The sequence below is a fragment of the Vanellus vanellus genome (assembly GCF_965231255.1).
Source record: "Vanellus vanellus genome assembly, chromosome: 3".
Taxonomy (NCBI): domain Eukaryota; kingdom Metazoa; phylum Chordata; class Aves; order Charadriiformes; family Charadriidae; genus Vanellus; species Vanellus vanellus.
Window position 1 is genome coordinate 93,880,273 of NC_138907.1, and position 23,984 is coordinate 93,904,256.

The following is a 23,984-nucleotide window of genomic DNA, read 5'->3' on the forward strand; positions in this document are numbered from 1 at the left end:
GAGGGGGCGGCGGGCCGGGCCCCTGCCCCCGGGCGCACTGCCGCGGCGGCCGCCCGCCTCATGCCGCAGGAATGCGCGGAGGTATGCGCCAGTTTCCAGAAGTGGATCCCCTTCCTTGCTGGAGCAGAGCAGCGCATATATCACCCGGTGGCAGCGGTCCACCTTCCCTGCAGTTTCGTAACCGCTTACGAGGGTAAATTGAGAGTTGGGAACAGCCCTCTATTAAGTAGCAGATTGAGAAGAGGCTCTTCCCACTTGGAGAAGGCAAGTCTTCCCAGACGGACCCCTCGCATCGGGAGCTACAGTAATCGAGGCGCCTCCTCTGCGCTCAGCTGTTGCCGCTGCTTCTGCTCCTCCTTCGCCGCCGCTGCTACTTGCTGCTCCCTCCACAAGGTGCCTCCGGAGCTTCATCCTTTCTCCTCCTCCCTTTATCCAGGTCCGACGGCTAGCGGCTGCTTGCTGCAGGCACCGCCGGAGGAGCTGCCCCGCCACCGACCCCGGCACCCTGCGGCCGCCGCTGAAGGTCTGTGCCCGCGCAGGAGCGGGGACCTCCTGCCCTCCCCTCGGCCGACCCCCTTCTCCCCCGTGCCCGTCCGTACGCACCGGGTGCGCACCCCCTTCTGATGCACCCCAGGCTGAGATTAGCAGCGCTGGGCTGAAGGCTGACATAGGGAGGGGGACAGAGCATGTTGTCTGTCTGTGCGTGTTGGGCACGTCCGAGCCGGCTTGCAGGCGGCGTGAGTGAGGCCGAGAGGGTGGCGGAGCGGAGAGCCCCCCCGAGGGCTGCCGGCTGTCTGGCCCCGGGGGAGGTACGGGGGAGCCCGGCAGGACTCCGGCTGCCCGGGCAGAAGTGCAGGGGGAGGCGGCGGTGGGGTGTCCCGGCGGCGGTGGGGTGTCCCGACCGCGGTGGGTTCCTCCCTGCGGCCGGAGGCTGCAGGCGGAACCCGGTGTCAGCGCCCAGCGCGCCTGCAGGCGGGCTACCGCTGCGGCTTTGGCAGCAGCTCTGGCTTCCCTCCCTTGTGTGTGCAGCTGCCGGTGATGCTTTCTCCCGTTTCCAGTTTTTTATGCCCTTTGATAGGTAGTGCTTTTTTTTTTTTCTTTCTGTGGTTGTTTTTTTTTTTTTTTTTTTTCGTTTAGGTGATTTTTTTCTCTTTGAAAGTGGTAAATGTCCTGCCCTGCGCGGTTTGGAAATGCTTTGGCTAAGCTTTTGTAGATTGAATTAGCGTGAGATTGGACTGGCGCTGGTGAAAGCCCGCTTTTTTTTAAAGTGATCTCTAAAGATCAATGAGAAAACCTTTAGCCCTGACAAATTCTGCTGAGCCAGCAAGAAAACCTTTCCTCCAGTACCTCCAGGCTTTCTTTCACATGCCTGTTTGCCAGAAGGAAAAAGAGTGTTTCTAGGTGGGCAAATTAATGCTTTGGCTGAGACATTTTGTTTCATGGAAAAAAAAAAAAAAAAGTGTATCGGGAATGGTAGACCTGCAGCAGTAGTGAACTAGATACCTTTGTGTGATGATTAATTTCTGTTGCTCTTGAAAAGGATCAAAAGATGGCACTCCAAGCCCACACAAGGTTTCTGGGACAAAAGTCTATTTATGTGGAATTTAGGTGATCCTTGAACTTGCTGCAGAATGCAGAATGTGGTAGATGCACTCAGGAACAGGCCGTTTCCCACACAGAGCAGTAATACGGTTTTGGAGCTTTCAGGACAATTTAATGCTAACCTTGGTCTTTCTTGTGTTAGTGGCAGGGATTTGTTACGGTCAGTATTACTCTTCTGTTTACCCACTGGAGGTATCATTGGACTGAAACCATTGCTTAGTTTTTCTTCAAGCTCCTGGTATTTTTATGTGCAATAAAGGCATTTGGCTAAGGCGAGTATATACAGCTGCCCAGCAGAAGCTTGTTAAGTTCAGTGTCAGTAACTGGGAAATTCCTGGATCTCCATAGCATCTACCCACTAAATGTGCCTTGCTGGTTAGTTCTCTAGATGGCAGAAGAATATTATTTTCCCCTTCAGCTGTTTCTGCAGACTGATGATTTATGTATTTTTCTTTTGTTTTGCTCTGGCACCTTTCCGATAAAATCTGCTGCCTAATTGCTTTTGGAATTCTCTTTCCTCTGGGCTAATTATGATATATGATGCATTTATGACTTTATTCAAACAAATCCCCCCTCCCCTACTTCCTGAGGTAGAAAACCCCAAACTTTAGAAACACTTACATGCGTATGGGGTGAGGACTGTTCATATTAGCCTTTACTTAGACAAGGAAATGATTTGGAAGTTTTGCTGCAGTAATTGGGAGTAATTTGATGTGATTTAGAGCATATAGTTAGGAAGGTGTAGCTGCTTGCAATTAGAAACCACTAACTTGGCCTAGTCCCACCTATTTTGCTAGTCAACCTGCAGTGGCTGTGAGACTCGCTTGCCTGCTTTTTACAGCGTATTTTAAATCTATTTTCTCTCAGGACGTGTAAATGAATTATCAGATGTTGAAACATCATGGCTAGACAGACGTGTCAGGTTTCAGTTGTGTGTTACACACACTTCTGTATAATCTATTTCAGACCTTCAAGAAGTGAAGAATAGCATATTTGTAGGCAGAACCCCTCAAAAAAAGTTTTATTACAGTTTCCAAGCGGCCTTGAGACCACTAAAACACAGCTAACTAAGTGCTTCAACAGTTATGAAAAAGGAGCCGAATAAAATCCCCAGCTGAAAGAGACATTTGGTTGATCCAAGGCAGGACTGACCTCTGAATTAGCTATCATCACACTCAGTGATGAAGTCATGGAGCTCCCTCCTGGCTCCTGCCTGTGCGGAGGCACGGATCTTCACCGTGCTTCCCTGATCAAATTAACCCCAAATAGGTTAAAGCCGCGTGTGCTTACTGTGATTGGAAAGGGTTCAGCAACAAAAGGCACATTATTGCGAGACGAGACTCTCCAGTTAGTCATGCAGATCTGCCATCATCTTGGACGGCTTTCAAGTCTAGAGGTTTCAACCTGGTCCCGTGGGTGGTGGCTGGGGATAAGGGAACAAAGTGAAATCCACGGTTCGTCTTTTTTATGTTTCATGAATACACCCACACAATCCTCTAATCCACGCGTATCATTTCCTTCTCCTTTCTCCGTTTTTTTTTTTTTTTTTTTTTTCCTCCCCCTCCCCACCACTGCAGATCCATTCATGTTGTTGTGATCTGAAAGGGCAGAAATGAAGACAGCGCTGTGCTCGGCAGTCGCTGCTCTGTGTGCAGCCGCCCTCCTCTCCTCCATCGAGGCTGAAGGTAACCTTCCCCTCCCTGTCCCCTTGCCCCCGCTGCCCATCTAACCTCCCAACCAGCCTTGAGCTACCGGCTCTCTCCCTCTCCGTTTTTGAGTGTAACTACTTCGCCTTCTCTCTTTCTCTCCTTCAGAGAAACGCCTCTCCTTCCTTACCCAGCTCCTTCTGTGCTCTGTTTCTCCCGGCTACTCAGCCGGACCGTAGCTCCTTCTCTCTGTCTCTCCGGTGTGCTGTCCACACCACCCCGCAGACAGGACACACACCGGCCGGCTGGCATGGCCGCCCGGGCACAGGGCCCTGAGGAGCCTGCTGCCATGGCTGCCGGCGGCAGGCAGCCCAGCACGGCTGGGGCCTGTGGTGCTGCCCCACTGACAGACCAAGAATGGCTGGTGTCTGTGCTGTAAATTCTCATTTAGTTGTGTTGAGAGAGGAAACGAAAAACCCACCACCCAACAACCCACAGCTTTGAAATAAAATGCTCCAACAGAGTCTGGCTCTCTGCGCCTGTGTGTTTTGTCCCGGCTGGACCCCTCTCCTCCGCCCCGCCGGCCTGCCGGCACACTGGCCTCTCCGGCTCGGCTGGGCAACCCCCAGCCCAGCCCTGGGGTGGCTGGATCCTCCCTCAGGGATGCTTCAGCTTCCGTGGTGGCTCTGACCTGGGGGATACCCCTGGGGAGATGCTGCTGCCACCATGAGGCACTGCTGGACCTGGGCCAGGCCTTGCTGTGGGGGCCAGGCCCCCAAGGCTCTGGCATGTATGTGGTGCCATCACCCCCAATGAGGCCTTTCTTCTCCCCCTCCTCCTCCTTGCAGGGCCCTGGCCCAGTGCCTCTGGAGGTTGAGGTCCTTGTCAGCCCATGGCAGTGTCCTGCCTCCAGCTATAAGGATGAAGACCTGGGGAGAGCCATCGGGGCCACCACACTTGCCACAGAGTGGCTCAAAATGGCCTGGCCCTGGTGCATTTGCCTCCCTGGCAGGTTAAGAGCAATTGTGGGGGCAACCTCCCCTGTTGCCCTCTCTGTGAGCTGTGTGGCTTTGGTCGTGATAACGATATTTCTGCCAGCAGTGGCTGCCAGGGGAAATAGAGATGCTGAATGTCCTGCAGTGAAATGACTTGACCTGACCTCTGGGACCTGACTCCATCATAGGGTGAACTGAACTGCTGTGTGTGAACTCCCCTGGATTTACTGGAAAAAAATCAGAAGCCAGTGTCTGTTAATTCAGTATTTTTTTTTATTCCCTTCCTTCTCTTTCTGTATTAAACGGAAACAATTTCTCGGATTGTGGCCTTTTGCAAGCTCTTGTGTCTGGACCTGGTCACCTTGGCCGATGGCTACTAAAAGCATGGTGTGTCAAAGATGCCTATGGGGTATTTGCCCCCCCAGCAACGGTGCTTGCTTGGGGCACACAGATGTAAAGTACACTGGCTTTCTGGAAAAAGATGACATTTCTGCCAGTAGTGCAACATCTGGTCACCCTAGGAGAGAATCAGCCTGCTGCCTCCCTCTTGCTCTGCGTTGTTGTTGGCTGAGGAACCGAAAAAGGTCATTTGAAGTCATTTCAGGGTTGCATTTGAAATGGGGGACCGCCGTGCCAGAGAAAGCATACAGTTTTGATGGAGGAAGGGAGTGGATGTGTTTGTGCATTCTTCCCCATCTTAGGAGCTCGCTCGCTTGGAGCAGGAGTGATGTTGCTGTTGTCCCACACCACTGATTACATGTATGGAGTAGGTTATTTCAAAATGTACGCAAAGGTGTTTTATTTAGCTATAGTGTGGTCTAAACCAGTTTTAGCTTGAGTACTGTTAATGAAAGCTAAAAAAATGTATTTAGAGAAGCACACAGTTACTTTGTAACGGTGAAACTAGGTGCATTCCCAGACAAGCTGGCCAAGCTTGTTCAGAACTCATGTTGAAGTATGTGCCATTGCTAAACAAAAGAGTGGACAAAGCCTAATCTTTTGAGTTGTAGAGCACTCCTGGACAGGACTTACGTTACTCTGCATTCAGAAATGTGTATTAAATAAAATAACTAGTTTACAGTGGCCAGGTTTCTGCGAGAAACTTTTCCTAGCTCCAGGGTTTTGAAGTAAGAGCAGAAAAGTGTCTTGAGTAGGTAGTGCAGTGAGAAATAGTGGTGCTGAAAATGGAAGTTCAAAGCTCGGAGTACCTTCAGACTTGCTCTGGTGGGAATTACTTTCGTAGAGCTTTTTGCAGTGTGTTTTTTGTTTGTGTTATACCGGCCATCCTGCACTGTTTTAGTTTTGTGCTTCAATTTTGCATCATCTTGTAAATTGCATGTTGGATCTTACTTTAGTTCTGGTATCATTACAGCTTAAATCCTGTCTGCTGAACTGACCTTCTCCTGTGGATATCTGTCCTTTAGTCTATATTTCCAGCTTTCAGATCACATTGTGGCAAAGCTGTCCCTCCACCAGTCAGTCCTCTCTTTTTTTTGCTTGTTTGTTTGGTTGGTTTTGTTCCTTTGGCTCTCCCTGTGTTGTTCACAAGAGTGAAGAGAATTTTATTTTCCTGAGGTGTGGGTAGACACTTGGTGGGATGAAAAAGTGAGAGGAGGATAAGGGAGAGGGCCATTTGATGCGGTAAAGATTGTTGATATGGGGTGGTAAGATGGAGTGAAAGCAGGGGAAAGCAAAAGCTTAGTTCTATTTTTCTGCCTTCCTTCAGCTTTCATTTTTCAGTCTCCCCTGGGAGTAGATCTGCTGTTTATCTGATACTGCTGGTCATAGATTCCTAAATCTTCCAGGATGAAACTGGTTCTTCGTCAGCATCACAGCTGCTCTGTGAGTCCTTCGTGAGAGCCGTGCTCTGTTGCTGTTGGCAAGGGAGTGAGCTGCAGTAATGATGTTAGAGCTTTTCTACAGAGGTTCAGCACCACAGAGGTTTCTAGGACAATCACCGTAGCAGTAGAGGGGGTAAAACTAACATATAGTCTAAATGCATTCATGGCATTTCACTGGGGAAGTTGTTTGTTTACCCTGGACAAGGGAGCAAATCTGTTTTCATGGTCGGCATTTCTGCTTTTTTCTTTTACGGTGAAATTCTTGTTTTATTTTGCAGTCCTTCTGACGTCTCTCTCTCAGCTTAAAACTCTTGTGTGTAATGCTACACTTTATGCTCTGTTTAAGTTGTTTCTTGCCTTTTTAGTCCAGCACTGAAATACGCCGGTGCATTCCCTGTGTGTCCTCCTGTCAAGATTTCTTTCTCTCACAGTATTTTTTCCATCTGTGATCACAAAGAGTCAGGGGGCAATCTATTTCCTTTTGCAAAATAAGGATTTTTTTTTTCATTATTTCAGTCATAGTTAAGACAAGTAGATTAGTATGCAAATAACCTGTAAATTATAATCTCCAGGTAGTGCTGTGAGGATGTCATGGCTTGTGTAATGTGTTGCGTTTCCTAATACAGAGGGATTTTCAAAGGCACAGGAAAGGAATGAGGAAATAATTGGTCCTATGTGATCTCACTGAGCATATGAAGGTGCTGACTTTTTAATATTTCAGGAACTGGTTCAGACCTAAAAACGTCTGGTTTCTAGGCTGGAGGTAGGGAAGGAGCCAAGCGTGGGACCTTTGTGTCATGCAGAAAAAGGTTTGTCAGGTGAAAAATGTCTCTCCAGGACATGCAATAGAGTAAATGACAAATAATTGCAGCACAGCAGTTACAGAGGATTAGAAAGTTTCTCATGTAATAAAGCTTGTGTTGAGTACATTGATCTTCGTTGATTGAATGTTTTAGACATGATCCGGGATAGCTGAAACTTTTACAGTTAGCCACCTCTTCAGCTTTGGAACTGGTTGGTGGGACCGTTATTTTATTACCTTTTGATGTTTGATTTCTGTCTTTCAAGAAACTAGCTGTTGATTTCCAAGTTCCTAAAGGGAGAACCATGTAGATTGATGTGTGAAATTGAAATTCATATATATGTGAAGGTTATTGTAACTCCCTGGTTTTCCTACTGCTAATTAGAAGCAAAGTGTATGTGTGTATGTAAGTACACACATGCACATACATATATATGCACAAGCATGCATAAAATTTGGTAAATATTCATGCATGCAGTGTGCGTATATATAAGTAATTATGTTTAGTTACATACATCTTTATATGTATAGGTATATATATTTACATTTTTTTCGAAATACAGTTATGAGCTATATATCTTGTATTTTGAAGAAATTCATATACATGTATAAAATAAAAAAGGGAAACATACAGGTGGCAATGTTTCGGTGTTGTGATTGGCAATGAATATCTAACAAAGCTGAGAAGCTGCTCTTTACTACATTGCTAGTCTATAGCTCGTCTTTCTCCCATTCACAATGGCAACACTGACTTCAAAGGAGCTTGACTGGGCTTGTGATCCAGTTAGTTGTGTCAAATCCACACCATATATAAAGAAAACAGTAAATGGGGAGTTTTGGCCGCTTCCAGCCTCAGCAGGGCTTATCTCAGTAAGAGCAAGGCTGGGCTTATTCTTCAGCTTCCGTGGCCTGTATGTTATTTTAACATGGGCTAACATGTTATTTCACATGCTAATTATAGTGAGTCTTCTCCAGTGATGGAATTACAGATTTTGTTTCACATAGGGATTGTGGATGGCAGCTACTTCCAAGTTGTATCACTTTTAAGTCTGGTTCTAGATATAAATTGCTTGATCTTCTGATTATATTCTACTTCTCTCTTGTTAAGATGTTCATGGGATCCTCTAGCAGTCACATTGTGTTATCTGTAAAAAGCTGCAGACTTTGTATACTAGGTTTGTACTACCTATTGAGTAATACAAGCTAGTATAAGACATACATAACATGAGAAAAATGCCTTGTTCTATATTTTTTGTTTCAGAAAATATACTGTTGTTATACATGTATATGACACGAGGAGTGGCAATGAATTAAGTATAATATGTCTGATTTTTTTTTTTTTTTCTTTTGTGGTGCATAAGGTAGGATATTTGATCAAGGAAGTTATATCATAGTTCTAAGAGTGGTGGAAATTAACACTATGTAAACATTATTGTTGTACAGCAAGATGGTTTTTTACTACACTGGAAACCTATAGGGGAGTCATATATTTCTGTGTATCAACAGTGGAATCACTGTATTAAGGCAATACTACAATACCATTACATATTATGATCATGATCCTGTACCTTGACGAGTCCGTGAGAGGCTTGGCATGGATTTTGATGGGTATGGGATCAGACTGATCAGCAGTGTCACTACTCTGTCAGCATATGTGTAACTTCACTTACGCAAATAGCTCCACATCAAGACTGCTTGCTTGAGTAAAGCTGCATCCACACTTAAGCCTATGTAGAGTGGAGTTTTAAGGTTTGTCCGTGTAATGGGACAAACTCTCGCCACAACCAGGGGCATTTTGATCCTAGAAGTCTGGTCTGATTCCATTTTGCAAATGTATTATTTTCTTACTGGTGAATTCCCTTCTGGAAGAGAAATTTCAATAAGGTGGTGTAATAGTTGCCCTGTTTGATTATCGCAATGAGGTTTATATCATCTAAACATTTTGTCGTACTTCAGATTGACTTACCGCTCTCAGTCATATGACCATGGTTTTGTCTTCAGCCCGCGGCTGGTTTCACATGGGTGAAACCTGACGCATGTGAAGGTCCATGGATGTTTCAGAGGTTCTGTTTGAGTATCTAAAGCTCACAGGCCATCTGGAAGACATTTAGATGACATTGGATCCAAACTGGCTTTTTTTTTCACTCAGGAGAGGTTCCTTTTTGGATTTCAATGGGAGAAGTATTCAGTGCTTGAGTTTGATAAGCCACCCACAGGTTGAGAATGAACGGATTTAAAGTGTGACCACGAAGACTGGGGTTAGGTGTTGGGAATAACTTTATGATGATAAAGGGAGTGAGACATTGGAGTAATTTCTGTGGGAAGCTGGCAGTCTTGCTAACAGTGGAGGTCTTTAAGAATGATCTAAGCAAACATGTCAGAAATGACATGGGCTGGCTGATCATGTCTTGGCCGTGGGATGGACGAGGGGACTTTCTGAGGTCCCCTGCAACGCTGTTCTAAAAGGCTGCGAACACCTGGATGAACGGATACGTCACTTATGTCTCGATGTACTATTCCTGTTACCTGCCAAGATCCACAACTGAATTTTCATAAAATGGATTAAAATCCTTTAAAATGTTAAAGACTTTTCCTCACAGTCAGTTTTTTCAGTTTATCTGGAATCCGGTCATTTGGATATCAACAAGTTGGGCTGCTGCTGTCCTTCAGCAGTTAAAGCCTAAAGTCTCTGCTGCAACATGCCAATTTACTTGCAAGGTTGGTGGTGCTATTTTTTCCATGTACTGAATTTTTTTTAAAAAGCATGCTCAGGTCAGTTGTCTCTGCCTTTGCATTAAATTTGTCCTGAGCCATTGCTACTGAAACAATATTTTATAATGATATTCTTATCACCTAAATGTATTTTACTATTAACACGTGTTGCATGATTTTGATACTAAGTAACTACCCTGCTGTCTCTAGCATTGTGATACTCATAAACTGAATGATGAATAAACTGTGCATGCAGGTTAATGGTCTAATCTCACTGCCTGTGTATGGACAACAGGAAAAATAACATTTACTTCAATACTAGCGTACCTATTATATCAGTATTGCAAAGCCATATTATCCTATGGTTGGAAATTAGAGTAAATTAAGAGGAAAAAAAAAATGCCTACACAATTGGTTGCCAGTTTTTTTGAGCTTAGTACTACTTATTGCAATTGGACAATGTTTTTTCATAAGTATACATTCTAGCATTTATTTCTTTATCCGCTCTTTGTGTTCAAAACTGAAACAAAATCTGACATATGATGGAGACCTTCCATGAAACAAAAGATCTGTCTATTAAAAAATCCTGCAAAACGGTCTCATAAGTAGTTAAGGAAAGTATGGCTGAATCTAATCTTACTTTGTACACCTATTTAAATAATAATATATAATACACCTACCATGCACTGACAGTGAGTCAGTAAAATACTGCATGAATAAGCATGACATTTTACAAAGAGAATATCATTATAAAATATTTACGAAACGTCTTTGTGTAATGAACCTTGTACATGGAGGCTTTTGTCCATCATGGGAAGCTAAAAAAAATAATAATCAACATTTCATTTACATATGCATGATGCTGCAAAATAGCGTATGTAAACTATTTCTTTCTGTACTGTTCAATTACTTCTGTCATCAGCTCCTACAAGTTTTATTTGCAGTCATTTGTTCAGATCACTGGTGCCCTCTTTGCTGTTTTCTATAAATTCTGTAAAATAAATGTCCATAAATATACTTTGATGTTGTCTTTTCATAATTAACCATTGTGTTGTTTGGAACCATACTGGCATTTTATGTTAAAATGCCACTACTAGTATGGGTACACCTGCTGCAAAGGGAACATGAAAACAATAGTTTACACCTTTGAAATTGTACAGTAGTCTGGTGTAAACAGATAGAATCATTTTTTGTGAACTTTTGCATCAGCTCAAATATTTCAGCAAATTGCAACCATTGCTAACCCCATTTATTATCCCCTTAGTTCCTGAGTCCTTTGCAGCCACATGCAAAGTATATCACTTCAGTGGCTTCTAGGAACAAAGGGGTGGAGCTGTCCATATTTTGAAATAAAATGATACATCAGTATATCATTATTACTGATATACATTTTACATGTATATTCGTATCTAGACCCTAACAGAAATTGTTTTACTGATCATTAAATGCACAATCTTTTCCTGTATTCTTTAAATATCTTTTTTTTTTCTCTGCCAAGTTTCTCAATTCAGTGAAATTGATAAGAATTATGACTATGCAGAGAGTATATTAAAAAGCTGATCAATTCTCTGATGTCCAATTAAGAAGAGTACTGCGTTCTCAATGTCCTAAATGATCTCATGATATTGTAAGCAGGTTGTGATTTGGCATGCTTGTACGGATTGCACCCAGCATGTAAAAAAAAAAATTCCTTTAATTGTTATGTGAAATGTTTGCATATGTGGTGATTATCTGTGACTTCATTGTACATGTATCCAAATGTGTTTTCTATTGTGCTTGATTTTGCTGGCCATTCTTGAATGTCTTGGCAACTCAAGAAACATATGTTCTGTGCTGTCCTCTGTAATGCATATACTCTTTGATGTTTTGTCATATTTTGTCAGCTTTTATTTTACTCTTTTTCCAACAACATATCTTTATATTTGTTGGAAACAAATTTATGCAAAGACAATTTTAGTAAGCTTTGCTCAACATTATTTTATTTATTCATTTGCCAAAACTTGTTCAAACTTTTAAACATCCACCTGGTATAATTCTTTTGCAGTTAATCCACCATCAGACTTGAATTTTACAATTATAGATGAACATAATGTTCAAATGTCATGGAAAAGGCCACCAGATGCAATAGTGGGTTACAGGATAACTGTGGTTCCAACAAATGGTGAGTTCTGTAAAAGTTTGTTATGTCATTAAATTTTTTGAAAACTTGGGTTTGTTTTCACTTATATCTAAATTAAGTGTGAGAGTAGCTATTAACATCTTTCTGAAGTTTGTAATCGAGATTGGGTAGCAGCACAGAGCATACAGGAAGGAGCAGGGATTGTTCCAGGTTCGAGTTTTTCTTACCATAGCATTTACCCCTTTGGGAACTGCAAGTAATAAGTTTTGGATGCCTTTCCTTTGCAAGGACCAAAAAGAAGGCAGAATTATCACTCTGCTCCTCTTCTATGCTTTTACCTTAAAGTTAGGGAATTGTATTGTACTTCATTCAAGACTTTCTCCCAGGGGAAATGTAGCATGTGTCAGGCGATGATGCAGTGACGCCATATGACTTCCTGATAATGATGGTGTAAGACACCCATTATTCTATTTCACTTTGAGAGATAATCAGTGTAAAAGAGAAATTGAATCAGAACTGGATCGTGATTTATTAGATGATAGTCTATGTTAAGTTTCAAATTTCCTGGAATTTCTTAAACACTTCAGAAATTTTGTTCACTATTGAAAACAGGTTAGTTTGAAGTTTCACGTTTCAAAAGTCATAATTCAGGAAGAAAGAAAGTGTATTGTTCTAAAATTATCATTGGATTTTAGATAGATAGATTATTCTCTGTTGCATTTTTTTTTAAATGATCAACTTGTCATTGATATTACTGTATTTAAAGGCTGCATTAACTGTTTTATATATTTATTGCAGATGGGCCTACTAAAGAATTTACTCTTTCACCTAGCACTACCCAAACTGTCTTATCAGATCTTATACCTGATATAGAGTATGTTGTATCAATAGCTTCATATGATGAAAGAGAGGAGAGTCTACCTGTTTTTGGCCAACTGACAAGTAAGTACCTGTAATACAATTAGAAAACGGAGTAAGATAACTCAGTTGTCATTCACAAAACTTGGCTTTGTTCCAGTTCCTCAACAAAATTGCCCCATACCTAAACTTGGATCAGATGTAGCTGTCTGAGCAGCCTTTTTCCATTACACGTAATTCCTAGTAAAAGCAGAGATAATTTGCAACAGATAAGAGGAGACTAACATGGATATATCATGCCTGACGACCCCATAGAATTCTTTGCAGAAGGCCACTGGCTCTTTTGAACTAAACCTACTTGTAAACTGTGTCTGCTGAAGCCAAGGCTAAGACTGTCATTGACCTCAGTGACAAATGAATCTGACTGGCTTCTTGTGTGGGGAGAAAAAAAAGAACAGCCAACTACCTTAATCAAACAATGAAATATGACACTTTATATCTATATGCATAATAAAATATGGAATGTAAATGTTTATAACTTATATTTAATAATTAAATAAAGCATAAAATAAATTTAATTAAATAAAAATGTTAAGTGTAGCAGACTATCTTCTATGACGCATTTTGTCTTGTGTCTCAGGTTTCCCAAACAACCACAGGAAAATTACTTACTATGAGTTCCCCTATGTGTTAGAGAGCGGTAATACTGGTATTTCATCCAGGGATGTTGCAGTTAATTTTCAGGAAATTACTGTACCAGATGTACAAATACAGAGGATTCTTAATTATTTGCATTTTCTGTATCTTGTATTGACTTGAATGCTATGTTGTCAATTCTGTAAGTACAGGTGATGTATACATAACTTGCACTTAATTTTTTATGTTGAGGCTTGCCAGATTTGCGTCCCTAATTCCCTACATGCTTTTCTTTGATGTTTACAAATTTAACATGGTTTCCTCCATTAATTGTCTCTATTTTGTGCTTTGTGCAGTTCAGACAGGTGGTCCAGGGGTACCAGAGGAAAAGAAGGTTGAGGCTCAGTTACAAAGTAAGATGTTTTGTCTTTCAACATTCTGACATTTTAGAGATAAGTGAGGTCTAGCTCGAGGGCCTCATAAAGTTCCTGTGTTACCTAGCAATGAAATTAACTTGTGAAATTGTCCAGAGTTAGCAAAACTTGGGAAGCGACTGGGATGGAAGGAATTTATAGCTGCATTGAAAGAATAAGGTGCAAAGTTGGTACTGAAAGTAGGAATTTTACGCAACTAAACCAAGCAAGTCCATGAGTGTCTTATTCTTATTAACCAAAGACATTGTGCTGTGGATAAAAGGCATTGCAGAAGAACCTGTGCAGCTATTATGCAGAGATAAAGATGCAAAGCAGGAATGGTAAAAAAAAGAAATGGCGTAACAGATCTTGTGGCATAATGTGAGAAGTGTCTCAAAACTGAGTATCTAGGTGACAGTTCCCTTTTGCTAATGGCAGCTAGAAGGCTCGTATGGGTGTTCACTTACGTGAATAATGCTTGCCTAAGTAAGATATTCCAGGTAAGAATATCAGTCTATTAAATATCTGTTTGTTTTGGCTTTTACCTACTAAGTTTCTGTCGGACATTTCTCACTGATTTATAAGAATGCAATTGCTCATTTGCTAACAGAGATGTTGGTTGTTTTCTTTTTTTTTTTTTCCCTGTGTTCCAGGATGCTCCATAAGTGCAATGACAGATTTAGTTTTCCTGATAGATGGTTCATGGAGTGTGGGGAGAAATAACTTCGGATATATTCTGGACTTCATGGTTGCTCTTGTATCAGCTTTTGACATTGGGGAAGAAAAGACAAGAGTTGGAGTTGTTCAGTACAGTTCAGATACAAGAACAGAGTTCAATTTAAATCAGTATTTCAGAAGAAATGATCTTATTGATGCAATTAAAAGGATACCTTACAAAGGTGGCAACACAATGACAGGTATAGATTTCCCACATATGTGTTTATTCAGCATTTCATTTTATAATTCAAATTTGCTTCAAATCTTAGTTCATTCAAGCCTAATAAAACACAACTTGTGGTGTGGTTTTTAGGTGAGGCTATTGATTACCTGGTTCAAAACACCTTCACTGAGTCTGCTGGAGCAAGAAAAGGCTTTCCCAAAGTAGCAATTGTCATTACGGATGGAAAAGCTCAAGATGAAGTTGAAATTCCTGCAAGAGAGCTTCGCAACATAGGAGTTGAAGTTTTTTCTTTGGGTATGTTGAGTTTTTCTGATGATTGAAGGATTAACATTTCTAAAGAAGTTATGTCTTACAGATTCCGTGTTTCACGAATTTTGTGATGTCACTGTTTCCGTGTGTATGCCTTGAAATGGGTCATTTGCAACCTCCAGAGTGGAGCATACCATTTGTGATAATTTGACAGTAATTCTGTAGGTCCTACATTGAGATTAAGATGACTGACAAGCATAGTTTCAACATTGGCCTTATTGAAGATTCCACATTATTTTCTCAGGTTGAAAATTGAGTATGTCACCTCATTGCATTATTTTGTAGTTTGATTATTGATGGTGACAGAAGACAGAACTGAATTAAACTCAGCTTTACCCCAGGATGTTCTGATACTTTATGAATATGCTCAAAGGTGTCTATTTTACAGCCACTTAACACAGTCCTGTCTATTGCAACTTCTAGGAATCAAAGCAGCAGATGCAAAGGAACTCAAGCTAATTGCGTCTCAGCCTTCACTGAAGCATGTGTTCAACGTGGCTAATTTTGATGGAATTGTAGATATACAGAATGAAATTATCTTACAAGTGTGCTCTGGTGTTGATGAACAACTAGGTGAACTGGTTAGTGGAGAAGAAGGTGAGATACTTTATATAAATGTATTTAATGACTACAATTTATTCATATGCGTGTTTAAGAGGCTATCCCTTCTTCCTTTACTTTATTTCTGGAGTTTGATCCATTGTCTCATTTGGCAAGTGTGGAAAAAAGGTCTCAGCTTTGTGCATTTAAATACAGGAGAACAGAACGTGTGACCTAGTAGGTTTAGAAGAGCTCCATTATTCTATGTTTTCAAGGGCAACACAATGATGTGCAGTTATCAGAGTCTCATACAGTCAATTTGGACATAGGCATCACTTCTATGGAAAAATGTACTAAAGGGAAAAAACCTGCTTGGTGAAGGGGCAGAATATGTAATAGGTTAAGAACTAAGGAATGAAAACTGGAGAATGCCAAGAAAACACAGATGTCAAGATGTATCATTGCAGCTTCTGGCCCTGTAAGATTCTAAGTAACTAGTTATTCTTTGACCAAAATGGCAGCAGAGCTGACTCCACTCTCCACTCCCGATCATAACGCGCTGCTCAGATCTGCATTTGTTCACACTCTCCTCTGTGTTTCTGTGGGTGTAGCTTTCACTTCTGGTTGAAAACAGTATTAAAGCAAGGCGGCATTACTCCTGGAACTTCTGCTACACTTGGGGGACCACAAATGCATTGTTCATGTTTCTGCCCTCTCATTGATGCCTCATTTGGACTGTTCTGTAATTCAGTTGTGTTTATTTATGCCAAAAAAAAAAAGGAAGTGATTTTTAGTAAAGATTAAGCAAAGATGACTCAGTTTATTCCAGAAATGAAAACATGGAAGAAAATCTGTTTATAATTGTAATTAATATTTTGTGTTTGCTTTTGATTTCTTTCAGTGGTGGAGCCTCCCTCAAATCTGGTGGCTACTCAGGTCTCCTCAAAATCTGTTAGGATCACTTGGGATCCATCCACAAGCCAAATAACTGGCTATCGGCTGCAGTTCATTCCAATGATAGCTGGTGGAAAACAACATGTACTGAGTGTGGGTCCTCAGACTACTGCTCTGAATGTTAAAGATCTCTCTCCAGACACAGAGTATCAAATTAATGTTTATGCAATGAAAGGACTGACCCCCAGTGAGCCAATAACGATAATGGAAAAAACACAACAAGTAAAAGTTCAAGTGGGTGAGTTAGGAACTACTGTGTTATTTCACACAGTAGCTTTTTGTTGTTTAAACCCCTGATGCTTGTTTTAATATCATATCTTCATTATTTATGAGAAACAGCTTTACTTAGAATGATTTATTTCCTTTTTAACTGGGTATGATACACGGCCTGCAGATACGATTGTAATGCTGTGGCTATTGAATATCTGTTTATAGTGATGATTCTTTTTCTTTACAGAATGCTCACGTGGTGTGGATGTAAAAGCTGATGTTGTGTTTTTAGTGGATGGTTCCTACAGCATTGGTATCGCCAATTTTGTTAAAGTAAGAGCCTTTTTGGAAGTGTTAGTTAAAAGCTTTGAGATATCGCCTCGAAAAGTACAGATAAGTCTTGTCCAGTACAGCAGAGATCCCCATATGGAGTTTTCTTTGAACAGATACAACAGAGTGGAAGACATAATTCAGGCTATTAACACCTTCCCCTACAGAGGTGGATCTACAAACACAGGCAAAGCGATGACATATGTGAGGGAGAAAGTATTTGTTACCAGCAAAGGATCAAGACCAAATGTGCCGAGAGTCATGATTCTTATTACTGATGGAAAATCGTCAGATGCTTTTAAAGAACCTGCAATAAAGCTGAGGGATGCAGATGTAGAAATATTTGCAGTTGGTGTGAAGGATGCAGTGCGTACAGAGTTAGAAGCAATTGCATCACCTCCTGCTGAAACCCATGTTTACACAGTGGAAGACTTTGATGCTTTTCAAAGAATATCGTTTGAACTTACACAATCTGTTTGCCTACGGATTGAGCAGGAACTGGCTGCTATAAGGAAAAAATGTAAGTAACTACTATTACTTAGAGAAATGTAGAAAATGCGATGAAAAAAGATCTGAACCAATGTTTTGTGTTTGTAGTTAGCTAAAGAATTTATACTGATGAAGTTGTCCATATACAAATGATAATTTTAATAACTGGGGATTTGGTTCTCATTTTCAAACATATTAAAAGCAATGGGGGAAATTAATGGAACAATGGACATGAAAAAATTATTGGAGAAGTATTTTTTTCCCTCCCCTCTTTGGTACCTAGGAAGCTATTAAAGTGTGTTTCTATCTGGAATGACCTTAGTGGATGTGTCTGCTTTTACGTTGAATGTCTTGCGTAAAACCTTTACTTACTAGGGCCATTCTTCTTGAGCTGTCCAAAATGAGGTAGCTAGTCTAAGCTTGCCTTTTAGAATTTCAAAGGCAATGGAGCAATGCCGACACCTCCAGAGGGTGATTTGATTAATTTTTAGAGTATAATGAAAGATCCTCTAAATGGGCTTAGGCAAGACAATTTGAGACAGCAGATGCTCAGTCTAACTGTAAGAACTGAAATGAAATAGCACATGAAAATCTTCACACACATCCAAATTTGGCAAGCTTGGATAATGTTTAATATTTAAAAGATTTCTAAATGACCAACTTTTGGTCAGCTAAAGTTACTTACAATTAGTTGCACCCTCAGTGTCCCTACCTATGTTTAGTAGAACACTAACATTGAATAGTCCCCAGTATTGAAAACCCCACTCTCTTTAAAAATAAGCCTTTTGTTTCAGGATAGCTTTGAGGAACAAACCAGCAAAACAGCCTTTGTTTTAGAGGGCTCAAGCAGTCTTAACATCCCCACTGTTAGGCTGACTAGGCCAACCAAAACAAGCCCAGGATGTCAGGTTTGTGTTTGTGCCTCATGTCAAGTTCCTTGTTTCCCCTTTGACTCCATTCCTGAAAAAATACTGGGATTTATTTTGTCCTATTTCTAACCTACATCTGAAAATACCCCAAGGATTCTTAGTTCCCATTGAGGGCACAACGTTACTGCTATTCATGGGACATGTGAAAGAGGGAACCCAACTTGATCATCAGATTCTAACTTAAGTTTTCATAAGTACATTTTTTTAGATGGACTGTTCTCATTTGATGTAGAAATCACTGTGTTGGTGCTTCTACTCATTGTTGTGTGACTTGAGACAACCTAGACATGGTCTTCATGAAGTGATAGCTATAAGCAAGTACAGAAAACAAAATATCTGTTCAATTAGAATAAATCAAATTATTGAAGGACATTTTAAATTTATTTTAGAGAATTTGTGTTTAAAAGCATTCTAGCAAGTATGCCTCATCTGTGCGTTTTTATTTCTGTACAGCTTATGTACCTGCAAAGAATATGGTCTTTTCTGATGTAACATCTGACAGTTTCAAAGTGAGCTGGTCTCCAGCTGGATCTGAGGTTTTGTCCTATCTCATTAAATATAAAGTAGCAGTTGGCGGAGATGAATTCATTGTTTCAGTACCAGCTTCAAGTACTAGCTCAGTTCTCACCAACTTGCTCCCTGAAACTACTTACACAGTCAGTGTTATTTCTGAATATGAAGATGGTGATGGCCCTCCCTTGGATGGAGAGGAAACGACCTTAGAAGGTAGGCTTCCCATTATTCTCAGACACAAAAGAGTCGTATGTTCAAATAAGAATTTGCTTTGAGAGAATGGGTGTATGTGGAACAGCCAGCTAAGGCTGAGAAGCTGTACTGGTGTGCAGGATGAGAATAAACATTATTGTCTCTCAATGCGTTTGGTAAAGATATAAAATTCTAATAATAGGCCAACATTAAATTGTTAAGGTTGGATTTTATTTTCTCTGCAATTTGAATGGATGCTGTGTTTCTGTGCAGTGGCCTATTTTTGAATGAAGTGGTGAGTTGTCAATAATAAATTAACTGGCATGTAATAATCTTATTATACACTTAAGTTGGACTAGATGATCATTGTAAGTCCCTCCCAACTGAACTATTCCCTTCTGTTTAGTAATTATGACTCTGATACAGGGATGCATGTTGACTTTAATACATTTAAAGTCAAACATGTACCTATATAATTTGCTGTGTCTACATCTAACTTACATTAAAAGAAATTTTGTTTTATGTACTATAAGCTTAAAGGGGGCTCAGTTTTTTGTTGGCTGTTTCCCATCAGAACTTCATGGGTCTGATCCAATAACTCTTACCGATTCAAAACTTGCATTAACGTCAGTATGAGTTTATGTGATTGATGGCTGTAAATCTAAGCATGGTAGCTGTACTTTTTGTTGATAGAGTTGCCCTGATGCATTTCAACTGATTTAAAGGAGAAGGACAACAGTAAATTTGATTTTCTATTCCAGTAGTTGAATACTCAGTCTAGTCTAAATCATGCTTTTAAAAATATTGATCCACTCTTTTTTATTATTCCATGTTGTCATTTGTGACCTTTGGTGACGTAAATGGTTCCAAGGGAGCAAAAGAAACAGCATGGAAATTTGTTAATTGCTCTTTCCTCTTAGGACTGATAGAAATACACACTTTAAAAATAGTTTAGTTTGGATGTTAAGTTTGGAAGATACAGGTTTCACTGTTGGTGTGCATATTTCCATGACTGTACCAGTCAGAATGTTTTGGCCACACATAACTTTCCCTTAGGAAAATAGACAAACTCTTGGCTGATAGAATATGTAGCTTGTGAGCATAAGGGACAGGAGAATGAATAGCTTTAATAAAAATAATCAGTGTCCCCATGTTGCAACTGATACTGCAACATACAGTTAAATAATTGTCAGAATCTTGATCTGATGAAATCCCTGTCTTCTGAGGAGTTAGAGTTCTGCAATCATGTAAACGTCAGCAGCTCTCCATTCAGATCTAGCTAACAATTTGCGCCAGACGGCTTTCTTGGCAACTAACTTTGGTTTCAGGCTTTTAAAGAATTTGAAATTGTGTATTGTGTTTCTGATTAGTAGAAAACAAGTCGTTTCTTTAAAACTGGGATTATTAATTGCTCCACTCTGTAATTTAACACTGAAGAATTTTTGGCATATAAAGTTCTAGCTGAATTATACTTTAGAGGGTGAACAACAAAAAGCAATACTTTTTTTTTTTTTTTTTCCTAAATGACAACGCTATGTACTGCTAGGCAACCTGCAGTACAGTAGATCTTAATGCATGTTGGAAGAGTCAAGTTTTCCTTTGGTGTGCCCACTGAGTTCATATGAAATGACCTGAGCTGCTTTATCTTATGTCAAGGAGCAGGCTAGGTTAAATGGTTCACCACAGTTTTCCCTTAATTTCTGCAATAACAAACTATTTCTTGTCCTTGAGTTTTGAGACTTAAATCAGAAGCCTTTTAAAAATATTAGATGCCACTCATAATGAATGTATTTTTTGTTGTGAAAATGTAACTTAAGGAAACAGAATTGTTGTGGTGGTTTTTTTCCTGTTGCATTTACCTTGGCCATTTCTTTAAAATAGGACAGTTGCCTGTGTGTAGTCAGGTGTATCTGACAACTATGTGTTCATGGAGGTGGTGCAGAAACAAACGGCCACAGCAAAGAAACCCATGTGATTTGTTTTGTTAAGAAATTTCCCCACTATGCCCAAATGTCCCTTACATACTTCAGTTCTACTGTAGCCGCTAAACACAGTCAGACTGTCTTAACTTTCAGAAGTGGTTGTATAATCTGGGAATAATGTAGTTTTGGGGACAACTTTGTTACACTGCTGATTGTAACTCTGGCCCTAAATTTTCAGAAATGACTAATGGTTTGTGTACCTTAAAATAATGGGAGGGCAATATAAGCTGTTGTTTTGGTAAACTGGATGAGCTAACAGAATGGTTGGAATGGTTTCACTTCAGATACTACTTAATTAAAAGCAAATATTTAGAAATTATATGTGCATATTTTTTGTAGTTAAAGGTGCTCCTCGAAACTTAAGGATAACAGATGAAACTACCGATAGCTTTGTAGTTGGCTGGACTCCAGCTCCAGGAAATGTCCTACGGTACAGGCTTGTGTACAGACCACTTACTGGAGGAGAAAGGAGACAAGTGACAGTCTCAGCAAATGAAAGATCAACTACTCTGCAGAACTTGATCCACGATACAAGATATGAAGTGTCTGTTATTCCTGAGTATCAGTCTGGGCCTGGGAATTCCCTGAATGGATATGCAAAAACTGATGAAGGTACAATGCTGTGAATGTAGTAAGCTTGATAAGGACTCTATGCATGCTGACGTGTTTATACTGAAAAGAGAATAACCCATATTGGCCTTATGTATGGACAGAAAATTATAAAATTATTCAAGTCTAGTTGAGAGGTAATTTGAGACCATATAATTTATCAAAACTGTAATATTTCATTTAAGAATATAGTCCATCGAACCTGCAACACCTACTATGGCAAGGTAACTTGGGTGAAGAATATACCTGTATGTTTAATTAATTGTCCTCGTGATTCTTCATATTGTCAGTGATATAAATTATATTTCTTGTCAGCAAATTCACACCCTGCTTGAACTTTGTTCTGAATGGCTATCAAGGAATGAATGAAGCATTTAATTTAGTAAAGTTATCACTGTAGCCTTAACTTGTATGAAAATGTATGAACCTTTAACAGGTATCATGCCTTATTAAACAAAATCTGCATATTAGAGACAATATGAATGTCCCGATCACTGGTGAAACTTCACTGAGTTTTTAAATATTAGAAACCAGAAAAACTATAATCAAAAATAACTCTGTAGGAAAACATGATGTGTTAATTGCACATTTTATTGGTGATCTTTGACTTGATTCTGCAGACAGTGACTTCAACATGTATCTTGGCATGTTGAAATTGAGCTAGTATGTACATAGTGGCCTAGTGCTAGTATGTATAAGTGTTCCAGGATTGAGCCTGTTTTAACAGGAAAAAATAGGGGCACAAAGACTTTATTGGGCATTTTTGCCTAAGGAGGGCGGGGATGGAATTGTACAGTCCCGATTACAGAAAAGTTATACTGTAGGCTATTCAGGAATTATTTTTTCAGCACCAAGTCCTATGTTCTGGTAACCTAAAAAATAAACCAAGAAATGAAGCTTGCTTCAGCTTGTTTTCAACATCTTTTGACATGTGCAGTCCGAGGAAATCCAAGAAATTTGAGAGTTTCTGATGCTACAACATCAACAATGAAGCTGTCTTGGGGTGCTGCTCCTGGCAAAGTGCAACAGTACTTTATAACATACACTCCAGTCGCAGGAGGTGAAACTAAGGAAGTGACTGTGAAAGGTGACACTACCTCTAAAGTGCTGAAAGGCTTAGACCAAGCCACTAGGTATGCATTGACTGTGTCTGCCTTGTATGCCTCTGGAGCAGGAGAAGCTCTTTCTGGAGAGGGAGAAACACTTGAAGGTAACTACTTATTGTTTCTGTACAGTCATTCATTCATTTGATTGATGTTTAAGGTGTCCTAAATTGTACTTTCTTCCTGAGTTTTCTGTAGAAGTAAATTTGTGAATGAAAAATAGGCATAAAGACATTCTCTTACTTTACAGGGATTTTTCAAACCTACTGTCCATCAGAGAAAACAGTGGGGTCAAATCACTGGCTGTGGAGGGGTATCCGGGTCTCTTGAAAAAGATACTGCCAGGAGCACCAACCAAAACTGACTGTTACTTCCACACCAGCCTCAATGAAATGTTTTGTCTTATAACTCTGAACTTCTGAGCAGTTTCAGTGGCAGATTGTTCTTAGTGGGACAGGTTTAATTAATGGGGTTAGAGAATCTCATCCATTTGAAAATTTTCAGTGTTTCTACTGTAATGAGACTGGAAGATGTTCAGGGACCATTTTTGCTTTACATAAGCAACATCTAGTCTGGGCAGAGAAATAATGAATCACATCTTGCTTTTAACTAATAGCAGTAAGAACCTTGAGCTCAGCATTAACAGAATGCTGGCAAAAGCGTACGTCGGAGCCAAAGACTTTCTTATAAGGAGGGGAGGCTGCTCTCACTCTGCCTTTGAGCAGAGAATTTCTCAGACTTGATCTCTGTGAGCATTCTCAGTGTCGTCTGTTAATTGTCAGAGGATAGGGAAAGCTGCCTCCTAGGCCATGAAAGGAAGTGTGACTGTGTTCTGTGCTGGCCAGGTATGTATTGCTAAAGTCTGGCACTGCAGCTTTGTAGGCATGGCACTTGAAAACATCTTACAGATGAATTATGTGGAATTAAAAACCGTCCATTGACGCTAATGGAGTAATAGTAGGGACATACTTGGATCTCAGTTTCTCTATCAGTGTAACTTTTTGTTTATGACATAGGTTAGGAAACAGACCAGAAAACCTATTTTAAATAGGAAACTGTTAAAAAAATTCAGTTCCAATGATTCAGCAATGCACTGATTTCATCCCACAAAAATTTAGACACTTATTTGAACACTGCAGTTTGCAGTGTGGAGTCTCTAGGATTCTTCTGAGATTAATGAAGAAAGGCAGATGCTTCCAGAAGGCAGGTAGTCCATCTGAGATCTCATTTTTCCTTCAGAGGAACATTTCTCTGTCCATTGACTATAGAAGGAGCAACTGAGAACTAGGCACCAACCCC

The 23,984-nt window shown here is 40.3% G+C and overlaps 1 protein-coding gene across 1 annotated transcript in view; it reads left to right on the forward strand.

Annotated features, from left to right (window-relative positions):
- Positions 1–3,214: 3,214 nt before the first annotated feature.
- Positions 3,215–23,984, forward strand: part of COL12A1 (collagen type XII alpha 1 chain) — a gene marked incomplete at its 5' end in the record, with an annotated part of 99,758 nt that continues 78,988 nt past the window's right edge. The window contains 12 exons of the mRNA XM_082480976.1: positions 3,215–3,287; positions 11,643–11,759; positions 12,516–12,659; positions 13,568–13,624; positions 14,278–14,541; positions 14,655–14,819; positions 15,258–15,431; positions 16,276–16,566; positions 16,786–17,388; positions 18,740–19,012; positions 21,313–21,585; positions 22,520–22,792. Coding sequence (XP_082337102.1) covers positions 3,215–3,287; positions 11,643–11,759; positions 12,516–12,659; positions 13,568–13,624; positions 14,278–14,541; positions 14,655–14,819; positions 15,258–15,431; positions 16,276–16,566; positions 16,786–17,388; positions 18,740–19,012; positions 21,313–21,585; positions 22,520–22,792 — 2,707 coding nt within the window. The remainder of the gene's footprint in view (positions 3,288–11,642; positions 11,760–12,515; positions 12,660–13,567; positions 13,625–14,277; positions 14,542–14,654; positions 14,820–15,257; positions 15,432–16,275; positions 16,567–16,785; positions 17,389–18,739; positions 19,013–21,312; positions 21,586–22,519; positions 22,793–23,984) is intronic.